Source organism: Arachis stenosperma, chromosome 3, assembly GCF_014773155.1.
Source record: "Arachis stenosperma cultivar V10309 chromosome 3, arast.V10309.gnm1.PFL2, whole genome shotgun sequence".
In the NCBI taxonomy this organism is placed as follows: Eukaryota; Viridiplantae; Streptophyta; class Magnoliopsida; order Fabales; family Fabaceae; genus Arachis; species Arachis stenosperma.
Genome location: NC_080379.1, coordinates 33,405,912 through 33,433,240, shown reverse-complemented (window position 1 = coordinate 33,433,240; position 27,329 = coordinate 33,405,912). Strand labels below are relative to the sequence as shown.

The 27,329-nt window shown below is 39.1% G+C and overlaps 1 protein-coding gene across 2 annotated transcripts; it reads left to right on the top strand.

Annotated features, from left to right (window-relative positions):
- The first annotated feature begins 1,166 nt into the window (after positions 1–1,166).
- On the top strand, positions 1,167–7,845 carry LOC130966013 (UBP1-associated protein 2C). Of its 2 annotated transcripts, none has more exons than XM_057890760.1 (2): positions 1,167–2,710; positions 7,479–7,845. In XM_057890760.1, exon 1 carries the CDS (start codon positions 1,315–1,317, stop codon positions 2,707–2,709), a length of 1,395 nt encoding a protein of 464 aa, XP_057746743.1. In that variant the 5' UTR covers positions 1,167–1,314; the 3' UTR covers position 2,710; positions 7,479–7,845. The 2 variants fall into 2 exon arrangements, with proteins under 2 accessions (XP_057746743.1, XP_057746742.1); XM_057890759.1 differs by lacking the exon at positions 7,479–7,845 and adding an exon at positions 4,264–4,564.
- The last annotated feature ends 19,484 nt before the right edge of the window (positions 7,846–27,329 follow it).

Genomic DNA, 27,329 nt, shown 5'->3' with positions numbered 1-27,329 from the left:
TATATGCAAAACTAACTCTAATTAATTAAGTATAATTTAGCCCACATTTTATGTCAATTCTGCAATACTACAGCACTTATCGGGCCGAGTAGGGACAATGCAAACACGTATTTCCTTCTTTACTTCCATCACATTTTTGCAGGTACGGAAAAAAATTTGTTTTCGCACCATAGCATTACCCTTATTATTATTATTATAGCCTTATATTGCTATATATGCTTCGTAGATTCTCTGATTGATGTGAAAGGGAAGTGCTAGGGCTTTTTTTATTGAATTTGAATTCTCTAAATTTTGAATTTTTATTTTAGAGAGAAAAGTGTGATCTCTTATCCTTGAATAATTTCTCTCTTATATTTTTTTTTGTCTCACCTATAAAATGGTGAGAGATTACACTTTATCCTCTAAGGTGAAATTCAAACTTTAGAGAATCTAAATTTTTTTATTAGCATAAAATCTCATTTTCATGTTTTAATTAGTTAATCTGGTTCGTATACATTAGCGTTAGTTATGTTTTTTTATTTTGTCTAATTTGCATGGAATCCATTTCATGAAATGGCAAAATTGTTTTCTTCTATTTTTGGTCCTTTCTATGATCTTGTTTTAGCCTTTTTGGTTCACTTTTTAAACATTTTTCTGTGTCTGCTACGTAATTTTGCTATTTTTTTTTGGGGTGGGGTTATGAAAGTTATTTATTCACTCTGTAACATGATATTTTGAAGAGGAGTTTGAGTTCACTTGGCAGTGAGGAGTGAGAAATTTTATACCTTTTGGGTTTTTGGTTATGAGAGAAGCTAGTCCTTTTTTTTTTTGTGGACGGACTGACTTGCTGGTTTGGAATGGTTATAGGCCTTTGTTGTTGCTCTCCAGGCTTTTGTTCCTTTCTTTGTGATTTTCTTTTGTTTTATTGTTATTTTGACAAAAAAGAGATGTGTATCAGGTTAGATTTTTTTCTGAAACAGGATCAGGTAAGATTATGTAGAGATATAAATATGAATTTCTCAATCAGAATAATTATACTGTCCAAAAAGAGTTAGAAGAATTATTGAAAGCCCAAAACTGTAATGTTGCATAAAGCCCAACTGTGCAACAAAGGCTTGAAGCCTAAATATATTCCGTTGATATTTCTTTTTCCATGCTATATATATTCAGAAGGTCCCTAAGTTAATTCGTCTCTTCACTCCCAGTCACTCTCTCTCTCACGTAGTCTTGAGAGGCAGCTGCTTCAAATTAGGGATTTAGGTTTGGGGATAGGGTTTTAAGTTTTAACCTCTCCTACGTATGCATTTTCAGCATCTTCTTTAATTGCGATCTCCAATGGCCATGGATCCCACCAAGAAACGCAAGCTAGACGAGAACGGTTTTTCTGCCGCCCCCGCCGCACCAACCGATGGCGACAATCACCTCATGCTCACCCCTACGGACGCCCGCAAGATCATGGAGCGCTTCACCCCTGACCAACTCCTCGACATCCTCCAGGACGCCGCCGTCCGCCATGCGGACGTCCTGGCCGCCGTGCGCTCCGTCGCTGACCCCGATGTCTCCCAGCGTAAGCTCTTCATCCGCGGCCTAGGCTGGGACACCACCACCGACGGCCTCCGCAACCTATTCTCCACTTACGGCGACCTCGAGGAGGCGGTCGTTATCCTCGACAAAGCCACTGGCAAGTCCAAGGGCTATGGCTTCGTCACCTTCCGACACGTCGATGGTGCACTCCTCGCTCTGCGCGAGCCTAGCAAGCGAATCGATGGCCGTGTAACCGTCACGCAGCTTGCTGCAGCAGGCAATTCAGGCGCCACCACTAACGCTGCTGACGTGGCACTGCGAAAGATCTATGTCGCGAACGTGCCGCCGGACCTCCCCGCGGACAAGCTGCTGGCGCACTTCTCGCACTACGGGGAGATCGAGGAAGGGCCGCTGGGGTTCGACAAGCAGACCGGAAAATCAAAGGGTTTTGCGCTTTTCGTGTATAAGACTCCTGAGGGGGCTCAAGCTGCTTTGATGGAGCCCGTGAAGACGGTGGATGGGAGGCAGTTAAATTGCAAGCTGGCAATTACGGATGGGAAGCAAGGGAAGCGAGGCGGGGCGGCGCCAGGAGGGGCTGATGGCGTTCAGGGTCATGGTCATGGCCACGGTCACGGGAATGCTCATGGTCATGGGGATGGGATGGGGATGGCTCCGGCTTCTGTGCCAGGAACGCTTTCGGGTCAATATGGCGGCCCAGTTGGCAATTTGGGTTCTTATGGAGGGTTTGCTGGTGGGCTTCAGGGTCAGCCTCCCATGGGGAGTCATCCGTTGAATTCTTCAGTTGGTGGGCTGGGCTCTGTTGGAAATCAGGCTCCCCCAGCGATGGGCGGGGCTGGAGGGTATGGGTCTGGTCTTGGAGGCCATTATGGTGGTTATGGTGTGCCTGGATCTGTAGGCTTCGGTGGAATGGGAGGTGGGGCTGCAGGTGGTGGTGCTGGTTTAGGAGGAGGCGGCGCAGGTGGTGCTGGCGCTGGTGGACTTGGTGCTGCTTTGGGTGGCGCTGCTTCAATGTATAGATTGCCGGGTTCAGGCGGAATGCCAGGTGCTGGGTATCCTGAGAGTGGACATTACAGTTTATCAGCTTCGTCCGGTTACCAGAATCAGCATCACCCGCCTGCTGGAGCCTCTCCTGTTCCTAGGGTTCCTCCTGGTTCTATGTATCCAAATGTTCCCCCTTACTACTGAGGTAATCGTTTCTTGCTCCTATTTTTAACATACTTTGAAGTTTTGTCATGTTTTCTCTTTATTTTCGTCGATTTGCTCTTGTTATCTTGTGTGATTCTTTTCTTACTTCCTGTGCTTTGTTTGTTATTTTGTTGTAAACTTGTTCTTTCTTTGGATTGTATGTTTTCTGGTTTGGTTCATCAATAATCAGTGCCGGGGACTACAGAGTAAACTGAGAAGGATTGTCATAAGAAAATGTTTATTGTTAATGTTTAATTTGCTTACCTCGTGCATGACTGCATATTGTGGATTGCCCTTCGTTTGTTGTGATCTGTTGTGATCTGTTTGTGTGTTTCCTTGTCATGACATGGGTGATTTGTTTCTGGATTATATCATATATGGGGTGTCCTCCCCCCCCCCCCCCCCTTTTTTTTTTCTTTTTTCCCTTTAATTGATGGTCTTCATTTATTGGTCAGTCTCTGACAGTGTGACCTACTTGGTTGTTATCTTGCAAAATTTCTATTGAAAAGAGGTAATGAACACTCTTGATTGCTTGTGTTGTTGTTGGAGATCATATGCCTGATCTGTAGTTTTATATCCCTGATCAATAAATGTTTTGATTTCTCTGATATGATGGGGGGATTGATAATTTAGAATTGAAGTGTCATGGTGAACTTGTGATTTGTACGATACTTCTGTCCTTCCATTATGGAGCACACTTGAGCATCTGAATTTTTCCCCTTCAAAATTCTATTATTATTTTATTGACCAGGAAAATTGTTCCAACTTTTTCAGCATGCTGTTCTAACTTCACTTAATATTATCTCGTGGGTGGTCCATTACATGATGCTTAACGTAAAAGTTAGTTACTCTTGTCATCACTATAAGATTTATGGAAAAATGTTTAGTACTGCATTCACATTCTCAGTAAAAATGCTTAATGACTTTGCGTTGTTTTTTTTAACATTGTATTTTGAAACATAATTAATTTTTAACATGTCAAAACTATCAAGTGTTGTGCTTATCATGCAATCTGCATCTGTGCTATGTGACTGCATTTATATATTGGTTTACCTTGTTCTGTTTTCAGAGTGGCACTTTCCCGACAATTTTCTGATGAATGTTCATTTTGCTTTGCCTTGTTTGTGGGTTCAGCTTGTCTGTTATGCTGTGTATGTTTATGTTTTTTTTCTCCTTTCCTCTAGTTTAAATTGTTGTTGTCTCTTTTATGTCTATTATTCATGCTCATGAATTTTCATTTTGCTCTGTCCAATTTGTTTGTGGATTTGGCTTGTTTCTTCACTTTCCTTTTTTTTTACTTAAAATGCTCCTTGCCTGTAGTTTTAGTTGTTGTACATCTTTTTATTTACCTCTATGCCCTTACAATTATGTTCTTGTATGTATTTAGAAAGCTGTGTTGTGTTACTTTGTAATGACACACCGACTGTTTCCTTGGTTCTTAACTAATATAGAGCATCATAAATGTTTTTGTCAATAAGCTATTTTTGTTACTGTATAATTTTCTTAAATGATGGTTGTGAAATGAATTGAGTTGCGAATGGATGTTTGATTCAGGTCTATCATCGGTTATTGGGCGCAGATGCTTTATGTGCTTCTGGTGATTGCGTGATTGCAGAATATGTGCTCTGGTGTAATAAATTTATTAGTCTGTCCTTTTACAGCCTGCTGAGCTTTGATTTGTTTGTTTTATTAGTGAAAGGCAGTGAGATAGATTAGTTTTGTACTTTTGGTTGGATCATCTTGGCTGATAGGATTGTTGTTTTTGTTATGTAGTTTTGAATTCTGGTGATATTTAGTAGCTGAGTTTGTATTTAGTTCTTCCTACTAATGGTTTCAAAAAAGGTTTTTCTTTTTCTGATTGTGTTTCATTTGGAGAATCAATATTTTCTATTACGCCGTTAGTTTTGTTGGTTATCTAATTATGTTGGGGATTTTCCATGGTAAATTGACTTTGTTCGTCCAATAAGGTTTTAAATTTGATTTAAGAGTCCCTACATTGAGGGTTTTGTGTTAAGTTGTTCCTTTTTGGCCTATTTTTTCCCCTGTAACAATCAGTGTATTGTAATGTCTGTTAGTAATTTTGAAAATTGAATGTTTCACTACTAGTGCTTTCCCTTGATTCATAGCCCACATCTTAGCTTGACATTTCTTCATATGTTAAGGGTTTGATATCAGCTGTACTGTTATTCTTTAAATTCGCACATCATGATCTAAGTACAATTTATTTTAAATTGTGGTATTGACCATTTTTCTTCCAAAGATATATAGGCTTTGCAAAGCTGTCAACATGATCGAATTTTTTGAGGCAGTTACGTTGATTTATTATTCTGTTGCATAACTGATTTTATGTTGTATGACATTTTTGAGACATCACCTTGCTGGTTTCAAGTTGCTCAGGATTGCAACTCATTGGAATATGTTGTTGCCTTGTCGATATTCTTTGAGCTTCACTAAATTTGTGGTTCTATTGCTCCTTGAGAGCCTTGCATTGTAATGGTGGTTGAGTAGTGAAATTCGAAATTTTGCCAAATTGGTGGTATTGTTTCCCAACTAATGGGATTCTGTTTGTTTAGCTGGTTGATGATGAGCCACTTTGTGTCTCTAGTTTATCAATTGGTGTATATGTATCATATTTGTTTTGGGATTGTCCATTGCTACGTGAAGGATGGCCAGGGACAATGCTATGTTTGAGTAAGCAGAACCGTTCATCCTAATATGCTGTTCTCACAATGCCCTTAAAGAGCCTTGTAGATCGATTAATTCCTTACTTCTATTTATACTTCCTATCCCTTATCAGTTATCACTTGACATTTAAGGTTAATATGCATAATATGATTTGAAAATGTTTTACTGGCTGTATCGCATGCTTGGTTTGATGTGTTGGTTACATTTGTCCCCAAGTCTGGAATCTGGCTCTGTATATTCTGTCTAATTCTTCACCTTGCCTCGCTCCTTTCTCATCCTTATACACCACATAATTGCACTCGAACTCTTGGAATCTTAGATGACCGCGCTTTTTAACTATCGTTTTATGTTTTGGGTGTATTAGTGGAATTTGTGTTACTCTATGTTTTACACTTTTTGGTTATGTTATTTGGTCTTCAATTTGAGTTTGTAGTGTGATTCTGAGATTTTTCATATCAATATGATTATGCCGTCTGTTCTTTGAGATTGATGGTGCTTCATATCAATTCCTTCTGCTACATTGTAGGAAATGTCCAACATTCGATCATTGCTAATATCTGCAATTTTTTTCTTTATGCATTGGGTTCAATTTGTATCCGGATGTAATATTGTATAGTTGAAGTGCTCAAGTTCTTTCCTACAACTTTGTTCATATAACTTGATCTTTAGTCTTGTTCGCTAAGAATTTGGATGCGGCAACCGAATGTTTGATAATTATTTTTCTGCCTTTATATCTGGATTCCCTTAAGCGATGAAATTTGTGAAGCCTTAAAATAAGGGGGTTAGTTACTCATGTTTTCTCACTTTGCATGATTCAAATATTTAAAGTGAGGCGATAAATATTAGTGTCATATTATCCTCTTAAACATGCTCTTTTTTTTTTTCTGGTCTGGTACCTGGGCCAAAACTGGCCTAGACCCACAGCAGAATAACCAAGCCCCGACCTGCAACCCAACCAGAAATTCAAACCTGTGATTCCCTCTTCCTCTTGCGCAAGAGATCAAATGTGCACCCTTCATTGCGGCGGCTTCCCCCTACGACCACGCCCTCTCTTTTTGAACTGAGATGCATATAGTGATTGTTTGGTTAGTGTCCATGTCCATGGTGGACATGCACACGGTGGTATAAGTCCATCATCTGTTTGCCGAGAGAGTTTGTTTTAGGTAGTGGAACACAAATGTGGATATAAAATGCTTGTACCCTCAGCATCCCCAACATGGTGACTCTTCCTTCTCTTTACCTATCATTCCTCCCTAGTGCTATTCCTTCCAAGAAGCTCTCGGTGTTTCTCTTTACTGCCCGATTTCCTTGTTTGTTCTCCTCCGCCTTCATCTTCCCCAGATTGGTCGTGACAACTCCAGCTTCCAAGTGCACGAGGGTTTTGTTTTTGTCAACCTTCCAGTTCCACAGCAACATTGTCTTTTCCTCGCCTTCTTGATCTGCGACAGCATCTTTCAGATCCCCTCCCCCCCCCCCCTTTTCCCTCTCGATCTGCTCCACCTTTGCCTCTCTACCCCACTATCGTCTTCCTCCTCCTCTACCTTCACCTCTCTTCCTTGTCGTTGTATCCCTCTAGTTCTCTTTTATTTATTATTTGTATACTTTTTATGTATATGGATTTTGATTAATGTTAGAGTATTTTGAATTGTAAATGTTGAACTGAACTTGATTTTGTGCTGCTATGTTGAATTGAATTTGTAATTAAGAGTTGTTGATGGTGGCGGTTAGGGTTGAAATGATGTAGTGGTAAATGATGTAGTGGTGGTTGTACTATGCGGGTAAAAAAGAAATTTCGTATGATTTTATTAGGGAGTCTTAGAGTAATGGTCGAGTTGTTTCCATGTGACTTCAAGGTCACAAACTTGTGCACCGGGTTGCTTTATTTATTTATTTATTTATTTATGTATTCCCTCTTTGGCATCACCAAACAAGATAAAAGAATCGGTGCATTCTTATGTCTGTCTCCTTGTCTATGTCCTTGTTTGAAGGACACTAGCAAGACGCAGTCAATTAGTCATATATACCGGTTATCACTGGTTTTATTTCTTTCTAACATCTGGTGGAATGAGTATGTTAAAATGAAGATGGAGCTGGACCGAGAGGTCTGCTAAAACAATATGTATATGCTGGCTCCTCCAAAAACCATGGTAGATTGGCGGTGGTGCATCCATGCAGAATAGGTAGATGTGGTCTTGGTAGTTTGAGAGGACATCATTCACTCGATTTTCGTGGCCAACTGTTTGTCCTGCTTGTAATCGATCCAAATGTGTATTCCGTGACAATGGCTGTATTTTAGTATGCATTTTGGAATTTATCTTGTACTTATTATTGATATTCAATGTGCGTATATTTAAGGTTTAAGCATTTTCAATTATTGGATACGAATTAAAATGTTGTATCTATGGTGATGAAATATTGTTCGCTTAATAGAAGTGCTTATTATTAGTTCAGGTAGATCAATCAAACATGGTTTGAAATTAATTTGATCTATGTTTGAGTTGGTTAATTAATGATGAATAACGGTTGGGATATCTTTTATAGTTAAATGATTATTCTGTGAAATGAAAAAGTTTAATTATCAGTAATCTACTCGAGGTTTTAATTATTAGCATAATGGCATAGACAAATACGAAGTTAAGGTTTTCAGTGAGATACGATTTAATAATGTGTTCTAAGTATTTCTTTGATTATTCCTTTTTTTAGCCAATTTTTTTTTTTTATTTGAGAATTAGTCAAGGTACAACAAAATGAATTATTTAAGCATGACTTATGTTAGATAAACTATGGTTGCCTTAAATAAAGGCCCTCTTTAGTATCTAAATGTGTGAAGATTTCAGGACACAATGATGTGATCATCGTCTGAAATTGTGATTTATGCAGAGTTCAAAAGATAACACTAATGTCTAAAGTATTTCAAAATTACGTGGACTGAATCTTCAAATCCTAAACACCAATACCTAAAGATAACGGACACAAGACAACACAATTATGTGCTCATCTTTGGCGGTTTTTCTTGTGGAATGAACCGTTTTGTCTCTCGTTTTCCAGTTTGACCAGTTTGACTGACAAACTCAACCCTATTTAGATAAGCCCCGATAACGACTGTTACAAGATCTGAAAATACAGACCAATACTAGAATATAGATAGACCAGAAGACTATAGCAAAAGATTTGAAAATACACGGACACGGACATAGACCAGAAGACTATAGCAAAAGATCTGAAAATACACGGACAGGGGCCGGAGACACGTGGACATATGAATTTTAAAATTTTATGAGACATGTGAAAACGGTATATATATAAAATATTTTTTAGATAAATTATTTTTTTAGGTTTTCGTCGACAATCTACCGAAAGATATATTAAAGCGGGAGCTCTTCAACATGTTCAAATGGACAGACAGAATCATCAATATATATCTGTTGCGAAAGACTAAAAATGGCCAAATTTACCTATTTGCTTTCATACGGTATACAACGAAAGGAGGAGTATTGAAGGATGTTATGGATATGAACAGGTGTGTTCTAAGATGCAGAAGACTATTTGTAGGAGAAGCGAAATATAGAAGGGAATGTGTAATGCAATTTAGGAATGGCAAGAATAAGAACGGCAAGGAGATTACTGAAACTGCAAGACACGGCGCAGGAAGAAGTGATCCAACAAATGCAAATGTAAGAGCAGTTGAGGTAAGAGAGGCAACGAAGCTGAGTGGTGCACTTATCAAGGATTCATAAAACAATAGTAGGTCGAAGAAAATAAAAGTTCCGATATCAGATGAGAATGTTGTTTGGTTGCAAAGAAGTATCGTCGGAGGTACGAAGAAGGCGATCAAGTTCAACGCCCTCCAGGAAAAGATTCATAGAGAATGGCCAGGAGTAACACAAGTAAGGGAGCTGGGAGCTTATAAAGCTATGATAACCTTTGACACTGTGCTGAGCGCTGAAGAAGCGTACACATTTTGAATGAATGATTTATTAAGGCTGTTTCATATGGTATGGAGATGGGATGAGACGGAGAAAAGCGAATCTAGAAGAGTTTAGTTGGAATGCTATGGAGTTTCATTGCATGCATGGTCAAGAGACTCCTTTCGCAGGATAGGGGAGCAATGGGGAAAGGTGGTTAAGATTGATAACTTAACGGAGTCGTGTAGTTCCTTTAGCGTGGGTCGAGTTTTGATTGATACGTGTGTCTTTGATATGATTAAAGACTGGATTCACATTACAATAGGTACAAGCGGATTTGATCTCCTCCTAAGAGAAGTCGGAGGAGAGGTATATCGGGAGGAGTGTTTTCGGGAGAGCTACAAGGAGTTAGGGGACAGACAAGCATTACATGCTGAAGAGATGGAACATGAGAAAAATGGTGAAGGGATGAATTATGGTGGCAGAAGGCTGGTTGGTAACCGGGATCTGGCGGCTGAGCTCATGCCGGAAAGATGCAGGAACGATGAATATGGAAAGGATAGCTTCGTAAATTCACTTGTAGATTTAAATGAATGGAATAATCAGAATTTGAATTCACATTATGGTGTGGCTAATTATCCGGCATTTAATGAAAAGGAGGATTCTCTGGGATCAATAGAGATTAATGAGGAGATTGACTCGGATAAAACGGTAACATGTGAGTACGGGGAGCATTGTGGTAACAAAATTTATGAGGCTGCAAGTAAGAATAATGGGCTGGGAGTAACAAAGCCCAATAAGGAGGATAAGGAGTCCCAGCCTAGAGAATTTGATTTGGGCCTTAAGAAGGGTAGATCTACTTGGATTTCTAGCCAGGTTGGGTTTGAGTCCGTGTCCATGATCCGGCAGGGGCTGCAGGCTGGGGCTGTGGGCGGTTCACTGTTAGAGATCTTAAGACAAAGCAGGGCAGGGGATGTAATGCGGGCTGGTGCGGAAGGAAGCGGGCATCATCGCGAGGTAGCGGCGCCTGAAGCTCCTCGACTGGAGGGACGGCATCCATCTGAAGACGCTATGCGCGATGAGCCTGACCGGGTAGATGGCGCAATGGATGGTAAGATGATCAAATTGACGGATAACGGCGGGTAGTTCCTCGTGACTGAAGAGGCCACATGGGAGGCGATGGTTGGGGGTCTTGTTGGAAGGAAGACTGTGGGGGCAGGCGCCACGACTCGGGGAAACGGCTTCACCATCGGAGAAGTGGAACGGTCCTCAACAAGGCGGCTGAGGGAAAAAGGGTTCAAAATGCGGAGACGGATCTGGGAGCAGATACGGTGGATCCTGGTCATGGAGAAGGGGCTGCTGCTGAAATACTTCGCAATGCACATACCAATGATCGGCATCTCTAGATTGGGACAAGATGGAGAAGGTAGGATATGAATGGATTGATGAAAGGTGGGATAGGGGATTATGACAGGGGCCAAAAGGAGGCATATGAGAGCCGTACAGACGCAGGTTCAGAGGCTGAGGCTAGTTTGGAGGGCGAAAATGAGCCTCACGGGGAAAAACTTAGGCGGAGCTGGGAAGAAGAGATGGCAGAGAACAAAGAAGCTTGAAAATTAGCTATAAAGTCCAGTGCTCAGTGTAGTGATGAGGAGGATATCATGGCAATCCTGCAGGAGCAAAATGAGGCAATGACCCTGAAGTGGCGACAGGCAAAGGAAAAAAGAGAAAATACGAAGAAGTCGGACAAAATCTCGCAACCAGGTGTGTGCTATTAATGTTAAATGATTATAAGCTCCTGAAATATTAGAGGTTTAGGTGGTGCTAGAAAATTCAGTATGTTAAAGAATCTCAAAAATAAGTTTAGATTAGAAATGTTGGGGTTGATAGAGACAAAAGGAGCTGGTGACTAAGTTTGATGTTATGCATATTTGGGGTAGAGATGGAGCTAGTTGGGAGTATGTAAGTTCAGTTGGGGCTTCAGGAGGTTTATTGCTAATATGTGATGAAAGAGTATTCAAATTGACTAATTGCTATAAAGGAGATAGATGGTTATGTGTAGAAGGAGTTGTGATAAAAGATAATTTTCAGTGTGTTATTTGTCTGGTATTGAGTTATATTGCAGAGTTGTGTCAGGTGCCGCTCTGTTTTTTGGGTGATTTCAATGAAATTATGCATTTGGAAGAAAGGAAAGAAGCGACTACCTTATCAGCGTCTGCGGAGGACTTTAGAGCCTGGATAAATGGTATGGAGCTGGTTGACTTGCCGCTGAATGATTAGAGGTATACATGGTTTAGGGGGAGCTCGTGCAGTCGAATTGATAGGAGCCTTGTCACCTTGGGGTGGTTAGAGATGTATCTGGGGACACGGCTAAGGGGAGGTCCAAGAGGATTATCAGATCACTGCCCGTTGATTATGGAAGAGAGCAGAACTTTTGATGGCCTAAGACCTTTTCGGAGCCTGGACTCGTGGTTCACGCATGAAGGGTTTCTAAGGATGGTGAAGGAAGAGTGGAGGGAGTTAGGTGATGTACAATTCCTAGACAAGATGAAAGCATTATCAGTTCCAGTTCGGAGATGGCACAAGCAGCATTTTGGGAATATAGCTGAGAAGATAAGGAAGTTTGAAGAAGAGATCAAGAAGGTGGATGATATGGTGAGTAGTGGTTCGTACGATGGTACAATGGAGTCAAGAAGAAGGGTGTCAGTGAGATACTGTGAGAAGTGGCATGTCAGACAGGATGTCCACTGGAAGCAAATGTCTAGGTCCCGGCATGCTGAAGAGATGGATAAGAATACTAAATATTTTCACAATATTGCTTCGGCAAGAAGAAGGAATAACAGAATAGAGTCACTGGTGATTAATGGGAGACTAATAAGAAATCAAGCAAGAATAAAGGTGGCGTTTCGAGACTTTTATAAACGTTTGTACCACCAGGAAGCCTCCCCAACGGTGAGCTTTAGAGATGGTTTAGTGAACAGACTAGAGAGGGAGGAAGCTGAAGCCTTAAAGGTGATTGATAAACCCATATTTTATGATATATTTTGTGCTTAATCTGAGTGATTTATTCAATCCTTCACCCACTTATTCATATTAATTGTATGGTTTTACTTTCCCTTCCTTATTATGTGATGTATGTGAAAAATATGTTTTCTATACTTTAAAATTAATTATTTTAATTACCTTTAATTCCATTCGATGCCGTGATTAGTGTGTTGAGTAGTTTCAGATCTTCTAAGGCAGAATGACTTAAAAGGATGGAAAAGGAAACGTACAAAAATGGAAGGAAAGTTCAAAACGGAGTTTTGAAAAAACTGGCATCCACGCGATCGCATGGACGACGCGATCGCGTGCCAAGAGCGAAGAAGCAGCGACGCGACCGCATGGCTGACGCGATCGTGTGACTTGAGCGAATCGCATACGACGCGGACGTGTGACCGACGCGACCGCGTGATAAGAAGAACTCCAGATGACGCGACCGCGTGACCCACGCGGACGCGTGAGAGAGGCCACGCACCAGAAATTGCAGAAAACGCTCATAGCGGATTCTGAAGCCTTTTTGGCCCAAATCCAAGTCCAGAAGTCATAGACCAGTGAGAATTCGGATTACTCATCACCCGACTGGACCAATGTAGATAAAGACAAAGACGGATGTAGAAGAAAAATTTGGGATCTTGGAGTCTATTCTGACATTCAATACTCCGGGAGCCTACAAGCCTGTTTGAACTCACACAAGGGCTTTACGTACTTTGTTTGGGACCCCGGAGGCTATTGGCATTCCAAACATTGGTGGATATTCCTGGATGAATACAAGCATAAGCCACCATAATAGGGAGCTCACCAAATGTCCAACTTAAGGACTTTAACTAAAAGTGCTAGGTGGGAGACAATCCACCATGGTATGGTCGTTTTTTTTCCAGTTTATTTCATGTTATTTGTTTTTATTTTATCTCCTTTTTATTCTATTTTATTATAGTGAACCTGAAATTTTGCATCTCACTCATATTAATCACTGCATTCTGCATTTTTCATGCATTAAAAAAAATGGTGCACGACGCAACCGCATGCCCCATGCGATCGCGTCAAATCACGGAAAACACTACGCATGCGACCGCGTCACCCACGCGGCCGCGTGCCCTGGAGATCGGCGTATAAACCCAACGTCCAGAAAGTTGGGCTGGAATCGTGCGGCTATTGTGCGTTTTGCACAAAATGGCCCACGTAATCGCATGTCCCATGCGTTCGCGTCACATGCACATAACCAATCCCACGCGACCGCGTGAACGACGCGATCGCGTCGCATGGATTGCACTAATCCCAAAAGGAGACAGAGAGTTGCTCTGAAACGATGCTGGAATCGTGCGTCTAGCACAAATTCCAGCGACGCGATCGCACGATCCACGCGATCGCGTCATCCCCTCTTCTACCCCTCCCATGCGATCGCGCGACCCACGCGATCGCGTCATTCCGATTTTCACCCCCACCACGCGACCGCGTCTCCCACGCGATCGCGTGGATTTGAAAATATAACCCCCCTGTCATGCGAATCCTATCACTCGCGCCACCCCCCCCAAACCCTCTCCTCCCTCTCTTCTCCCCAACCCACACAACCACCACCTACCCACCACCACCGGCCACCACCGCACCCGCCGACCACCCAGAACCCGCCGCCACACCACCCACCTCCCTCCTACCCCCTCTTTCTTCTTCTTCTTTCCATCTTCTCCCACCACCGCCGCTGCCCCCCATCCCTCCACGATCGCTGCCACCGCGCCACCACAGCAGCCGCGCCACCTCCAACCACCACCACCCTCACCCCCGTCCCAACCCCCTACCCTCTACCCCTACCTGTCTCGAAGACCATGCCCCCTAACCCGCTGCCACCGCCGCCGCGCCATCCTCCACTGCTGCGCCGGACGCCACCACCGCCACCCCCAGCCGCCTCTCTGCCCCATTCTCCTTCTTAGCCTACCAGGTTCCACATCACGTCCCATTCTATCCATTCGTAGTTCGTTCATATTTTTTCTGTTTTTGTTCATCATTAGGATAGATAGATATGCATGCTGTAGTGGATTTTTAGGTTGTTAGGTAGCTTAGGCTGTGGTTAGTGAATTTAGGTCTGTTTACTTGCACTGTTCGTGTTTCTTGCTTTATGTTTTTGCAATCCTGCTGCTGCTCTGATGTTAGTTCATATGCTGCAAATTCTTATTTCATGCTGCTCTTTACACTGAATTTTCATGCTTATATTTCTTATATGTAATTGCAAGCTTTAATTTTAATTCATATGAACTATTTGATTGCTGTTTATTTTTCTAGAAAATCCAATTTTTAGCCGAAATGCTGCCCAAATTTCTATAAAACGTTCTCATTCATATTTTGGTTTGGCATTTTGAACTCTGTTTTCCTCTGCTTTACCCGAACCATTTCATGAATGCCAAGGCAAGCTTCATTATCCTTTTTGATTTTCCTGGTTCATAAACTGCATCTATGATGTTTGATTCCAATTTTTACTTCCTTTATATCTACTTGAATAAGCATCAACCTGTTTTCCTTGTTTGGTTATGAGTTACTTATAGTTCCTACCTGTGAATACTTGCTACTTGGAATTTTTCATTATGTCACTTACCTTAACCCAATTTTTTATCCCACTGACTTACTAATTCTAATTTCCTGAACTCTTTTTCAACACTAACCGAACTACCCTTTTACAACATTTTCTCTAGCTTTTCACTTTCTTTTAACCTTCTAACCATGGCATAATGATATTTTTCTATTTAACATGAATTTAATTACATTTTGGATTGTGAATTTTTCCTTTTGAACTTTTCACTCCTATACAATCCTTAATGCACATTTAATAAACTCATTTTCCTTATTTTATTTCTCCCTTGCCACTTTATGTTTTCTTTGACTATATGCCTATTTACTTTCCTATTTTTATATATCCTGGTTTTCCATTTTTCAGGATGTCTGCCTCCCAGAGGAAAGGAAAAGGCAAGGCTACTACTGGCAAGCGTAAAAGAGGAGAATCCTCCATGTCCATCATTGATCTGATGCATGACTCCTCCTGAAGGGAGAAGAACTTTACCCAACAGGAGAAAGCTGACCAGCTGCTCCCTGCCAATGATCCAGTAAAATTTGCAAACCGGTACTGTGAGCTGAAGTATCCGGTGTTTGCAACCTCCAGGAACCTATACCTGGAGAGGACTCTGAAGATCCTAGGAGAACTTCAGCAATACACCACTGAGCAAATCAAACAAAGAGGCTGGTTCTTTCTGGAGAGAAATTTGGCTGAGATGAACGCATCTTGGGTAAGGAAATTCTACTGCAACTACTTCTTGACTTCCCTGGATGCAGTCCACCTAAGGGGAAAGCAGATTCTGGTCACTGAAGAGGCCATAGAGGACATTCTACAGCTCCCACCTAAGTCCGATCAGCCTGATGGCTACAAAAAGGCTGAGGAGGACATGCGCCTGATGAAGTTTGATTGGGATGCTGTTAAGGCGAGGATAGCCTTGGACCCGACTGTTCCTTGGGAGATGGGTCAGGACACCACCATGCCCAAGGGAATCAAGAGGGCGTACTTAAATGATGAGGCTCGGTTATGGCATCAGATCCTGAGCAACTATGTTATGCCGAGTACCCATGAGACAGAGATTCCGGCTGCTATGATCACCCTCCTATGGTGTGTGATGGAAGGTAAGGACCTGTACTTGCCACGATTTATCCGGACTTACATGGTCAGGGTCCACGACCGAGGCACTCTTCCCTTTCCCTATTTGGTTACACAGATGGGCCGTCGAGCTGACGTACCATGGGAGGATGCCGATGAGAGACCACCAGCTGCGGACTGAAGGAAGATCATTCCTCACAGCAAGAACTTCCTAGCTTTGGGCTACAGACCACCACCCTTCACTGCTACTGATGAGACAGTCCCACCGTCCGTCGGACCCTCTTCCTCCACAGCTGCCCCTGCTGCCACCACTGCACCTCCACCTACCTCAGAGCCAGTGTACCGCCTCGTGCACCGCTTGTTCCGACAGCTAGATCATATGGAGCGCCGTAACCGGCGCCAGTATGAGAGATCGGAGCGTCGCAGCAAGCGACGCTATGAGCATCTGAAGCTGATGCTCTGACAGGGCAGTGACATCCCCTCCGAGCCTGACTCACCATCAGAGCCATCAGAGGAGGAGGCGGATGAGCACGAGGAGGAGACTCATTCCTAGGAGGAGACCCATCCCCAGGCAGGCACATAGCAGGCTGCTCCCCAGGCAGAGGTTCCACATCAGATTAAGGTTGCAGATCCTGAGATCCCGATCCAGTCAGCACCTCCTCTACAGCAGCCAGATCCTCAGCCCACCACCACCGAGACTCCAGCTACCATTCCTACCAGTGATGACACCCCTTCACACCCAGCTTGAGTGTTCATCGAGGACAATGTTTTATTTTAAGTGTGGGGAGGTCGCCATCTTTGGCGTATTATCTTGGTGAACCACTACAGACTCTTTTCTTTTATTTTGGATAGTTTTCTGTATTTTTCTCTTTATTTTTATTTTTATTTTTATTTTCTGAGTACTTATACATTGCTACTTTCATGTATTTTTACTCTATTTCTGCATTTTGCACTTTAGTTCATATTTTAGCCATTTAGTTTAGTTTGCAGTTCTAACCTATTAGCTATAGAGTAGGTGGATTAATTAGTATAGTTTACCCTTTTTAGTATATTATAGTTGACTTAATTGAAAAATAAAAAGGAAGTAAGCTAGAGACTTTAAACAAGATCAACACAATCCACACACTTTGTATATAAAGTATTACATCATGTAGTTAAGTTAACAACATTTTATCAAGGAAGAACACTAGAACTTTAGCCATCTAATATATTTTACATTGAGAATAATGGGAAATTTTAACTAAACCTACATGACATACATGAGTGATATATGATTTATGAGTTTGAGAACATACAGCCTGTGAGTTTTGAGCTTAATTGTATGGTTACATTTAAACCATAATATTTTATTCCTGTGTGTTCCACCCTTCTTTTTTATTCTGGTGTTCTTTACTTTGTTTTAATCTATATGTCCAGTTATAGAATATAGATACATACCAAGAGAGTGATTGAGGCCTTGTTTGATTTTAACTCACTATCCCAAATAAAGGCTACCTTTTATGCCATCCTTGTTAGCCCCCTTTGAACCTTTTAATCCCCTCTTGTTCTATAACCACATTACTAGCCTTAAGCAGAAAAACAAATAAAAAATCCCAAGTTGAATCCTTGGTTAGCTTAAGATAGAAATTGTGTAATTAATTAAGTGTGGGGAAACTTTATGGGAACATGGATGACAGAAACAAGGGTAGAAAAATTGAAAAGAAATTAAGAATTTTTGGGAAACATGCTCATGTGAAATTAAAATAATTAATTACCATGTGCATTAAAAAAAAGGTTTTTATTTTCAATAAGAGGGATACAAAAGAATTCCCCAAAAATGCAAATTAAAGCAAATGCACATGGTATAAGAACAAAACACGAGCATGTGACATAAAAAGTGGAAATTATGGGAAATGGGTAAAGAAGCTTTACTTTAGAAATTATATATGTTAGGTGAGATCTTAGACTAATTAAGGATTCACTTATTAGCTCACTTAACCTTATACATATACCCTTACCTTTACCTTGGCCCCATTACAACCTTAATCAAAGACCTCATGATTTTTGGTATGTCTATATTTTATAATTGTTGATTGGTTAGATGAAAAACAAAGTTATAGAAAGTAAGGATAAAAAGAAGAATAGAGTGATTAACCCGATAAACACTGAGTGACTAGAGAGTAAACACAAAATCCAGTGAGGGTTCACTAACTCATTAACATATATCTCTGCTTAAATTACTAATTGTCTTGCAAGTTTATAAAATATTTTTCTCTCCCATCTCAATTGTAAAAGTGCTTTATCATTATCTAAGGTTGGCTATATATATATATGAATCCTTGAGAATGTGAATTGATTTAACTACATGTAAGCTTTATATATGACTGAATAAATTAGAATTGCATCATGCATTTAGTTAGTTGCATTTAGATTAGAATTGCATTGCATGGCATTCAACCACTTCAACCTTACTTTTTACCTTGGACATATCATGAGGACATGCTATTACTTAAGTATGGGGAGGTTGATAAACCCATATTTTATGATATATTTTATGCTTAATCTGAGTGATTTATTCAATCCTTCACCCACTTATTCATATTAATTGTATGGTTTTACTTTTCCTTCCTTATTATGTGATGTATGTGAAAAACATGTTTTCTACGCTTTAAAATTAATTATTTTAATTACCTTTAATTCCATTCGATGCCGTGATTAGTATGTTGAGTATTTTCAGATCTTCTAAGGCAGAATGACTTAAAAGGATGGAAAAGAAAATGTACAAAAACGGAAGAAAAGTGCAAAACGGAGTTTTGAAGAAACTGGCATCCACGCGATCGCATGGACGACGCGATCGCGTGCCAAGAGCGAAGAAGCAGCGACGCGGCCGCATGGCTGACGCGACCGCGCGACTTGAGCGAATCGCATACGACGCGGATGCCTGACCGACGCGACCGCGTGATAAGAAGAACTCTAGATGACGCGACCGCGTGACCCACGCGGACGCGTGACAGAGGCCACGCACCAGAAATTGCAAAAAAACGCTCATAGCGGATTCTGAAGCCTTTTTGGCCCAAATCCAAGTCTAGAAGTCATAGACCAGAGGTTATGAAGTGGAGAAATGCATCCATTCAGGGAGTGGGAGAATTTTTAGTCACTTTTCATGATTTAGGTTTAGTTTTGAGAGAGGTTCTCTCCTCTCTCTATTTAGGATTTAGGACTTCTCTTAGTTTTAGGAGTAACTCTCGATCTCAGGTTCAATATTCTTTTTACTATTTAATTTCTCTTCTATTTTTATTTACTTTGAAGCTTTTATTGTGTTTGATTGATATTGCCCAATTGGCTGTTGATATTGTCCATGTTAGAATTGACATTTTTATTTAATGATATTTGAGGTATTTCAGTTTATGATTGTTCCTTTTTATTATTCCCAATCTGAAGACAATTTTTATTCTAGCAGATTTAATTTCTTTTCCTTTTGGTCTTGGTTGAGAAATCAGTAACTCAGGAGTTATCTTAGCTCAACATAATTGACAACTGTTATCTTTGCTAATTGGACTGAACTTCAATAATTCCAACCTTTTCTTAGGAAATAAATAGGATTCGAAGGTCTAACTAATTAGTCCCTTGACTTTCCTTTGCTTTAGCAAAAGTTGACTAAGTGGAATTAAGATTCAACTTTCATTATTATTGACAAGAATAACTAAGTCTGGACTTCCAATTTCTCATACCTTGCCAAAGGTTTGCTTTACAGTATTTATTTATTTTAATTGTCATTTAAATTATTTGCCATATTTATTCCTCATTCTCAAAACCCCAATTTTACCTTTTTCATAGCCAATAATAAGAACATACCTCCCTGCAATTCCTTGAGAAGACGACTCGAGGTTTAAATATTCGGTTATCAATTTTAAAAGGGGTTTGTTACTTGTGACAACCAAAACGTTTGTACGAAGGGATTTCTGTTGGTTTAGAATCTATATCTACAACGCGACTATTTTTATAAAATTCTTTACTAGCAAAAATCCCAACGTCAGTGATGTCATCAGCAGAGGAAGTGAAAGAGGCGGTATGGAATTGTGAATCTTCGAAAGCACCAGGGAATGATGGGTACAACATGAATTTTATTAAAAAAGTGTTGGGGGAGATTGGATTGGAATTCACTACAGCAGTGATGAGCTTCTTTGAGTATGCAAGACTACTAGCAGACTCCAATGTCACATGGGTTGCGTTGGCATCGAAATTCGTTGAGGCGAAGTAGATAAAAGACCAATCAGCATGGTTGGTTGTGTTTATAAGGTTATTTCTAAATTGATGACATGAAGAATGAGGAGTGTCATGCCAAGTTTAGTTGGAGAATCTCAGAGTGCCTTTGTGAAAGGAAGGAAGATACATGATGGAGTATTAATTGCATGCGAAACTGTGCATTGGAAAAAACTACAAAGAAAGGCATCAGCGATTATCAAACTGGACTTCCACAAAGCCTATGATAGAGTTAAATGGTGCTTTGTTGATACTGTTTTAGAGAAGATGGGTTTCGGTAGTAAGTGGAGGGCATGGAGAGGGAACTTCGTCAAGGCGACCCGTCATCGCCGTTCTTGTTTGTCTTGGTGGTGGACGTGCTCAACAGAATGATCGGCGAGGCAGTGAGGAATGATCGAATATCCCCACTGTTGGTAGGTAGGGATGATATTGAGTTATCGCACTTACAATTTGCGGATGACACAATATTATTATGTCCGCTAGAGGAGGAGACAGTGAGAAATTATATGAGATTTCTGAGGTGCTTCGAGATTATGTCGGGACTGAGCATTAACTTTGAGAAGTCGAGCTTGATACCAGTGAATTGCAGTCAGGAGTGGACTAGTCGGATGTGTCAGTTGCTTGGCTGCCAGGAGGCAGCCCTACTGGTGAGGTATCTTGGTATTAGCCTAAGAGCAAATCCGCAATTAGTAAAACCTTGGAAGCTGGTAATAGATAAGGTGAAAGAGAAGCTCAGCTTATGGAAAGCAAAGGTCCTAAGTAAGGCTGGAAAGCTGGTATTCATCAAGTATGTAATAAACAATCTACCAATGTATTACCTGAGCCTGTATAAGATGTCAAATGCAGTTGCACGAAGAATTATTTCTCTGCAGCAGAGGTTCTTCTAGGGGAAGGAGGATGGACGACCTGGCATGGCTCTCGTGAAGTGGGAGATGATCTAGGCACCAAAGAAGTTAGGAGGGCTGGGAGTTGGTGACGTAATGGTACGTAATACATCTTTATTGTTTAAATAGTGGTGGCATTTCTCAAAGGAGGACTGTCCGTTGTGGAAGAAGATTGTGTGTTCATGCAATATATTGAACCCAAATCAGTTGCTGTCTACTCAGACTCTACCAGTGAGAAGAGGTCCATGGAGAGACATATGTCAACTACAAATAAAGGAGCAACAAGTAAGGCAGGAAATGATTGATGGCCTTGCTATTGAGGTAGGGGATGACAGGACCACCAGATTTTGGGAGGATACGTGGCTCTAAATAGGAAAGCTGAAAGACTTTTATCCGAGACTCTTCTTGATTTCAAGACAAAAAGGATCACCAATTGGGAATTGTGGGTTTTGGGATGAGATAGAGTAGGTTTGGCATTTTCAGTGGAGGCGGGAGCTTTGCCAGTGGAAAATAGAAACCTTGGATCAGTTGCTTCATGCCTTGCAATATGTTAAACTGATAGAAGAAGTGCAAGACAGAGCGGTGTGGAAATTTGAAAAGGAAGGCGTTTATACTACTAACTCATTTGTGCAGGTTTTGCAGGAAGCGACTCTGGACAAGGAGATTCTGAGTTACAGATTCACAAAAGAAATTTAGAGAGGTTTAGTTCCACCTCGAGTTGAGTTGTTCACTTGGTTTTCTCTGATTGGCCGGGTCAACACAAAGGACCGGCTTAGTAGATTGGGAATTCTGGAACCAAATGATAATATATGCGTGTTGTGTAAAAAAGTAGTTGAAAGTGTTCATCACCTGTTGGTTGCTTATGAGTTTTCTTGGCAGGTGTGGTGTGTATGGATCATGGTATTTGGTCAGGTGTGAACAACTCCCGACACTTTGAAAGTTCACTTTGAGAGTTGGAGATCCATGCCTATGAGAAAGGAGGTACGCAAGTACTGGTTAGTTGGGTTCTTTTCAGTTATATGGAACATTTGGTTACGGAGGAATGATGTAATCTTACAGAACAAAATAGCAGGAGTTGTAGAGTGTGCAACATAATCGTTGCTTTGTGCTACGGAATGGTGTGGAAACTAGCTCATGTTGTTGATGGCTATGATGGAGATGACATAAGAGTTGGTTAGTCTTTTATTATTATCTTAGTTTATGTATGCTCCACTTTGAGTGTTGAGCTCTTTCTTTCAAAAAAAAAAATTAAAAATAAGACTGGACCCACTGACATGTGGTGATATTTAAGTGTGTCCGGAGAAGAAGTTTTTATTGTTTATTAAGACATAGACACAGTAGATACGCGTATCAAACGAGTGTCATGTCTAAAATGTGTTCTACACATGGATACGACAACTTAACAAAGTGTCCATAGCAAAATAGGGATGCCAAACAAATACGTTACCACCATGGCGAATCAGAATGACGATAAAGTAGGTAGTGAAATAGGTCATTATTAAAAAATTCAGGGTTACGACCCTTCCGAAGGCTAAAGCATTGAAAACCTATTTAGCGATGACAAGGCTATCGATTATCAGCCCCGTCAATAAAAAAAGACCAATTTTACCAACACCCTCAAGGACAATACTAATATTTTCTTGTGTCAGTAAAACACATTTGTAAATAATTTTATCTTTTTTAGTATCAACGATTTAACCGTCAATAATATTTAGTAATAAATTTTAATCGCTTAATTATCCCGACAGTTGTAGAGTCGGTCATAATAAAAAAATATATTTTATAATTATACAAAAAATTTAATCATTGCTACAATTAATTTTTTTTATCTTTTTTAAAATAAAAAATTAAATTGTTTTGGAATCTATTGTGAATCTGCATTGTTGGTACAGATGATATTTTTTGAAATTGTTCTAAAATATTATTTTGTTTTAATCTGCATTGTTATGAAATATGCATTTGTACATATGTATGTTTTTTTAAATTGTTCTAAAATCTATATTGTTCTAAAATTAAAAGTTCAATTGTTTGGTTTTTCTTTTAATTTTTTTTGTTTTTACATTTTTTGCTCAAGAAATTCTATAGAGATATCCACCGAAAATGGATATTCAAACGGATACCGATACCTGTTATATATATCTGGAGTGGAGATGGAAGCTTTTTGACTGCACGGGGTAGAAATATGTCTCCGTTTTTATTAGGTACCGCTTGGTTTGGTAACACACAAAATTTGATGGACACGGGAAGATATAGATGGATATAAATACACAAAATTTATGTACCATCTATAAACTAAGACACTAAGACATAAACACAAAACACTAATTTTTTCCCTTTAAATTCCAATTTTAACTTTAATCCCTAATACCGTTTCTTCCTCCCTCTCTTTCTCTCTTCTTTCTTCTTCTGCCTCTATCTAATATCTATCCTCTTTCCTCAATCACTCCTTTCTGCCACCACCACTATTACTATTGAAGATCTATTGCCCACCACTAATAATAATGGTGATAGTGGTGATCATGTTTAGGGTAAAATAGACATTTAAATTAGAGAATTGTGTTATGTATATTATCACTAAACATAATAAAAAATTTTGTGTATATCTATGTTTATGTTTATTTGTATATTTATATTTGGGGTTGCTCTACTGTACAGATGCAATTTTGTACAGATTTACAGATATACTATTTTCTTGTGTCTCCTGCTGACACGTATTGTCTCTCTTTTACGGCTGGAGCAGGCTTTCAGCAAGGTGTGGCCGTGTGGGCGCTCACGGGTGGGCCGAGTGAGTCGAGGTAGTTGCATGAAATGGAACGGGATTTGTGTGCACGGGTTTCGTTGGTGAGACATTTGCATTTGGGGCCTAAGTGGACGCAAAAAAAAAATAATGGATGAAAAAAAGGCAACTTAGGTCTTCACCTCATGCCTCTCCTCTCAGCAGAACAAAACCTAGCTCCGTCTACGAGGGTCGCCGCCGCTGGTCTGCTCACTGTCGCTGCTGGTGGCGCTTGGGTTCTGCGTGTGTTCGTCGTGATGAAGCTCGTTTCCTAGTTCGCATATCGCCAGTTGCTTCGTTGCAGCGGTAGAGTCGTTGTCCCCCGGCCGTTCACCCTTGTCAGTGGCGTTATCCCCGCCGTTGCTTGTCATTTATGTTCAGTTATTCTCCGTAAATTATTAGCAGACGCATCTTCATGAGATCAAAATAATTTTTTCGCTTATGTCATTCTAGGTTTGCTAGAGTAGAAATACATAATAAGCATAGTATTTTTTCGAACGTAATTGATTTCTTCTTCTTGGTTATGTCGTTGTTTATGTGTGAATAAATAGTTGATGGAAGATTAGTTAAGAACTTAACATAACCAATCTTTTACTGTTGAAGTCGTTAATTGTGGGATCAAACTGTAGGAGTATTTTTTTTTTTGCAGGAAAAATATGAGTGAAAATGCAAAGAATTGAAGGAATAAGCACTGTAATTGCAGCATGGACAACTATAGAGAATTTAATTTTAACATGTGTATGATGATGCTGGGTTTTGAAAGGTCTTATTGCCATGGGTACTGCTAGCAAGGTAGACAGGATAATGAATATATAGTTGTTGAGATGGCACTTTCTGGTATTGCCCATGTAGGTTTTTGTCATTTTTTAGTATGCACTTTGATGGTTCACATGTTCACCATGAAAATTGATTTAAGTTGTTAGTTCTATGTGTTGTATTGTAAATTGCTTGGTTTATTCAGAAAGAAATGTTCTATGCTTGATTGCCTCTGAATATTAGAGTTGTTGTAGAGTTGAAGACTTGTTGCGCTCTACTAAGCATGGGTAATTTCAAAGATAGTAGTGAGTAGACACATGAACATAGTAATTTCAAAATTGTTTCATAGGGGATAGGCCATATACGTAAATTATAATGAAGCTTGTGAATGAATTATAATTAGATATTAATTTGTTGTTGATATTATAATAGACATAATTTTTTTTCTTTTTTAATTCCTGTGATTAGAATCTGAAAAGGATTTTTACTCTCATGTTAACAATTGTGCTGAGAACTTTGTTGTTCCTAATATGGTGTATAGGCTGTTAGTTTCTGTTTTTAAGTTAGTGAAGAAAAGTTAAAATTGGTGAGTTTTGTTAAGAAAAGGAATACATTGGACAATTTTCGTTTTCATTCAAAGAAAAAATAGGTGAATTAAGTTCAGTCAGTTAAGTAGAAGACGAGATGGCAGAATAGCTGTTGCTGATTTAGTTAAGTAAAAAAATATTTTTTTATTCCTTGCGAAGGTGCCGATGAATTCACTAATGACATAATGAGTGTTAAAATTTTTAATTTTAAAATCATAGAAAATCAATCCAACCAAACCGTTTTAAGGAGAATTCCAAAATTACTGAAGACATGACCTGAAACAAGTCCTCTTTATTATTGGATGCTTCCTAAATTACCACTAAGCTGTGTTATTTTTCATTATTGTATATATTAGTTATTACTTATACAGTTAAAACATATGATAATTTTGTTAAAAATTATTTTTATTTCATACTCACTTATATTTAAATTAATCATACTTTTTTATTATTCATGGGGTTGTTCATTATTTGGTTAATTAACTAAATTAATTTTATATGATAAAATTAGTTATTAACCGGTTAAAAACTGATTTTTAAAATTTAGTTATGCTTAACCATTTTTTAATAATATGCATATGATTTTTAAAATTATAGTGTTTCATTATATCACTACTCTTACTTTCATACCTAAAAAATAGCCGTCTTATACAGCATTCAGTCATTATATCACCAACCGGTATACTTACATATTTGAGTCTTTCACTATCTTATTTAGTCAATGTCCTAACAAATAAAATATCTAAAATACAGCTAAATTGTATTCACTTCAATACATTTTTACATCTCAACATTTCTGCGATACTGCATGAATTATACTTTTACTGTTAATCTAGTAGTGCCTACTCAGATATTTAATATTTATTCAATCATATCTTTATTCATTACTTTTTAAATTATATAAAATTATCTTATAATGAATACAGTACCAAAATAACTACTGCATGCTAAATAAACTAAGTCTTCAGTGATCACCCAAAATTTCGTGTAGGCGCATATATTCTTTCTCTTCTTCTTTTTTTTGGGAGCCACTTAGATAAATACGCTTAAAATATTTTTTTTTAAATATTTTTAAGTAATTAAAATTTAATACATATAATTGATTAAATTATGTTATTTTTATCAAAATTAGATCAGATAAATTGATTTGGCCAAAAAATTGATAAACTATTCCTTGAACCGGTCTAAATTAATAAGTTTTATAAAAAATAATTATAATATTTCTATTATAAAAATGACTAAAATATTCTTTTATATATATATATATATATATATATATATATATATATATATTTAAGAACCCTAAATTGTAACTCTTTTCTTTTCTTTGTGTCGTTATAGGGTTAGAATTTAAGATTTTTAAAATTAAAAAATTATATAATAAAAATATTTTAGTAATTTTTTATAATAACGTTATTGTAGTCATTTTCTATAAAAAAAAGAAGATTAATTTAAATCGATTCAAGATTTGGTTTACTGATTTTTTGACCAAATCAATTTATCTGATATAATTTAAAAAAATAATATATTTTAATCAATTATATGTATTAAATTTTAGTTAATAATAAACATTTTTAAAAAAGACATTTTAAACATCTTTATCAAAGTGTCTCTCTTTTTTTTTTTTCCTGTCTTCAATTGGGTTATGCAATCTTCTATTTATTTTTTTCTTTTTTTTCGGGTCAAGGGGTCATATACCCGTTACTAACTTACTGAAACAGAGACGCTTTTAACCCATCCTACCCTTTCAACCATGATTCTCTCACAGCCCACCTTCATCCAAGGCCTTGTATGGAGTCAGTCCAGCGGGGTCCAATTCTCCCCATCCAAGCACGGCACCTCCTTCCCAAATGGAGCTCCCAACATGAGCTACTTGGCTTCGTGCACGCTTCATGTCACCCCTTTCAGCTAACAGTCACAAGCGGCTCCCCTTGGACACCTGTCACCACGAGATAACTCCAAGGAGAATATCTGTATCCTCCAATCTGTACACTATAATTCCCCTTATATTTGTGTCTTTATGTCTAAAAGACACCAACCAAACACAAAGATAGAAACTATTGTCATCCCTATTTGAGTTATTCAAAAAGAATTTTTAGAGCCAACATTACA

Bases quoted from the DNA above. Each gene is read 5' to 3' on its own strand.
- LOC130966013 (XM_057890760.1), top strand. From the start codon at position 1,315: ATGGCCATGGATCCCACCAAGAAACGCAAGCTAGACGAGAACGGTTTT.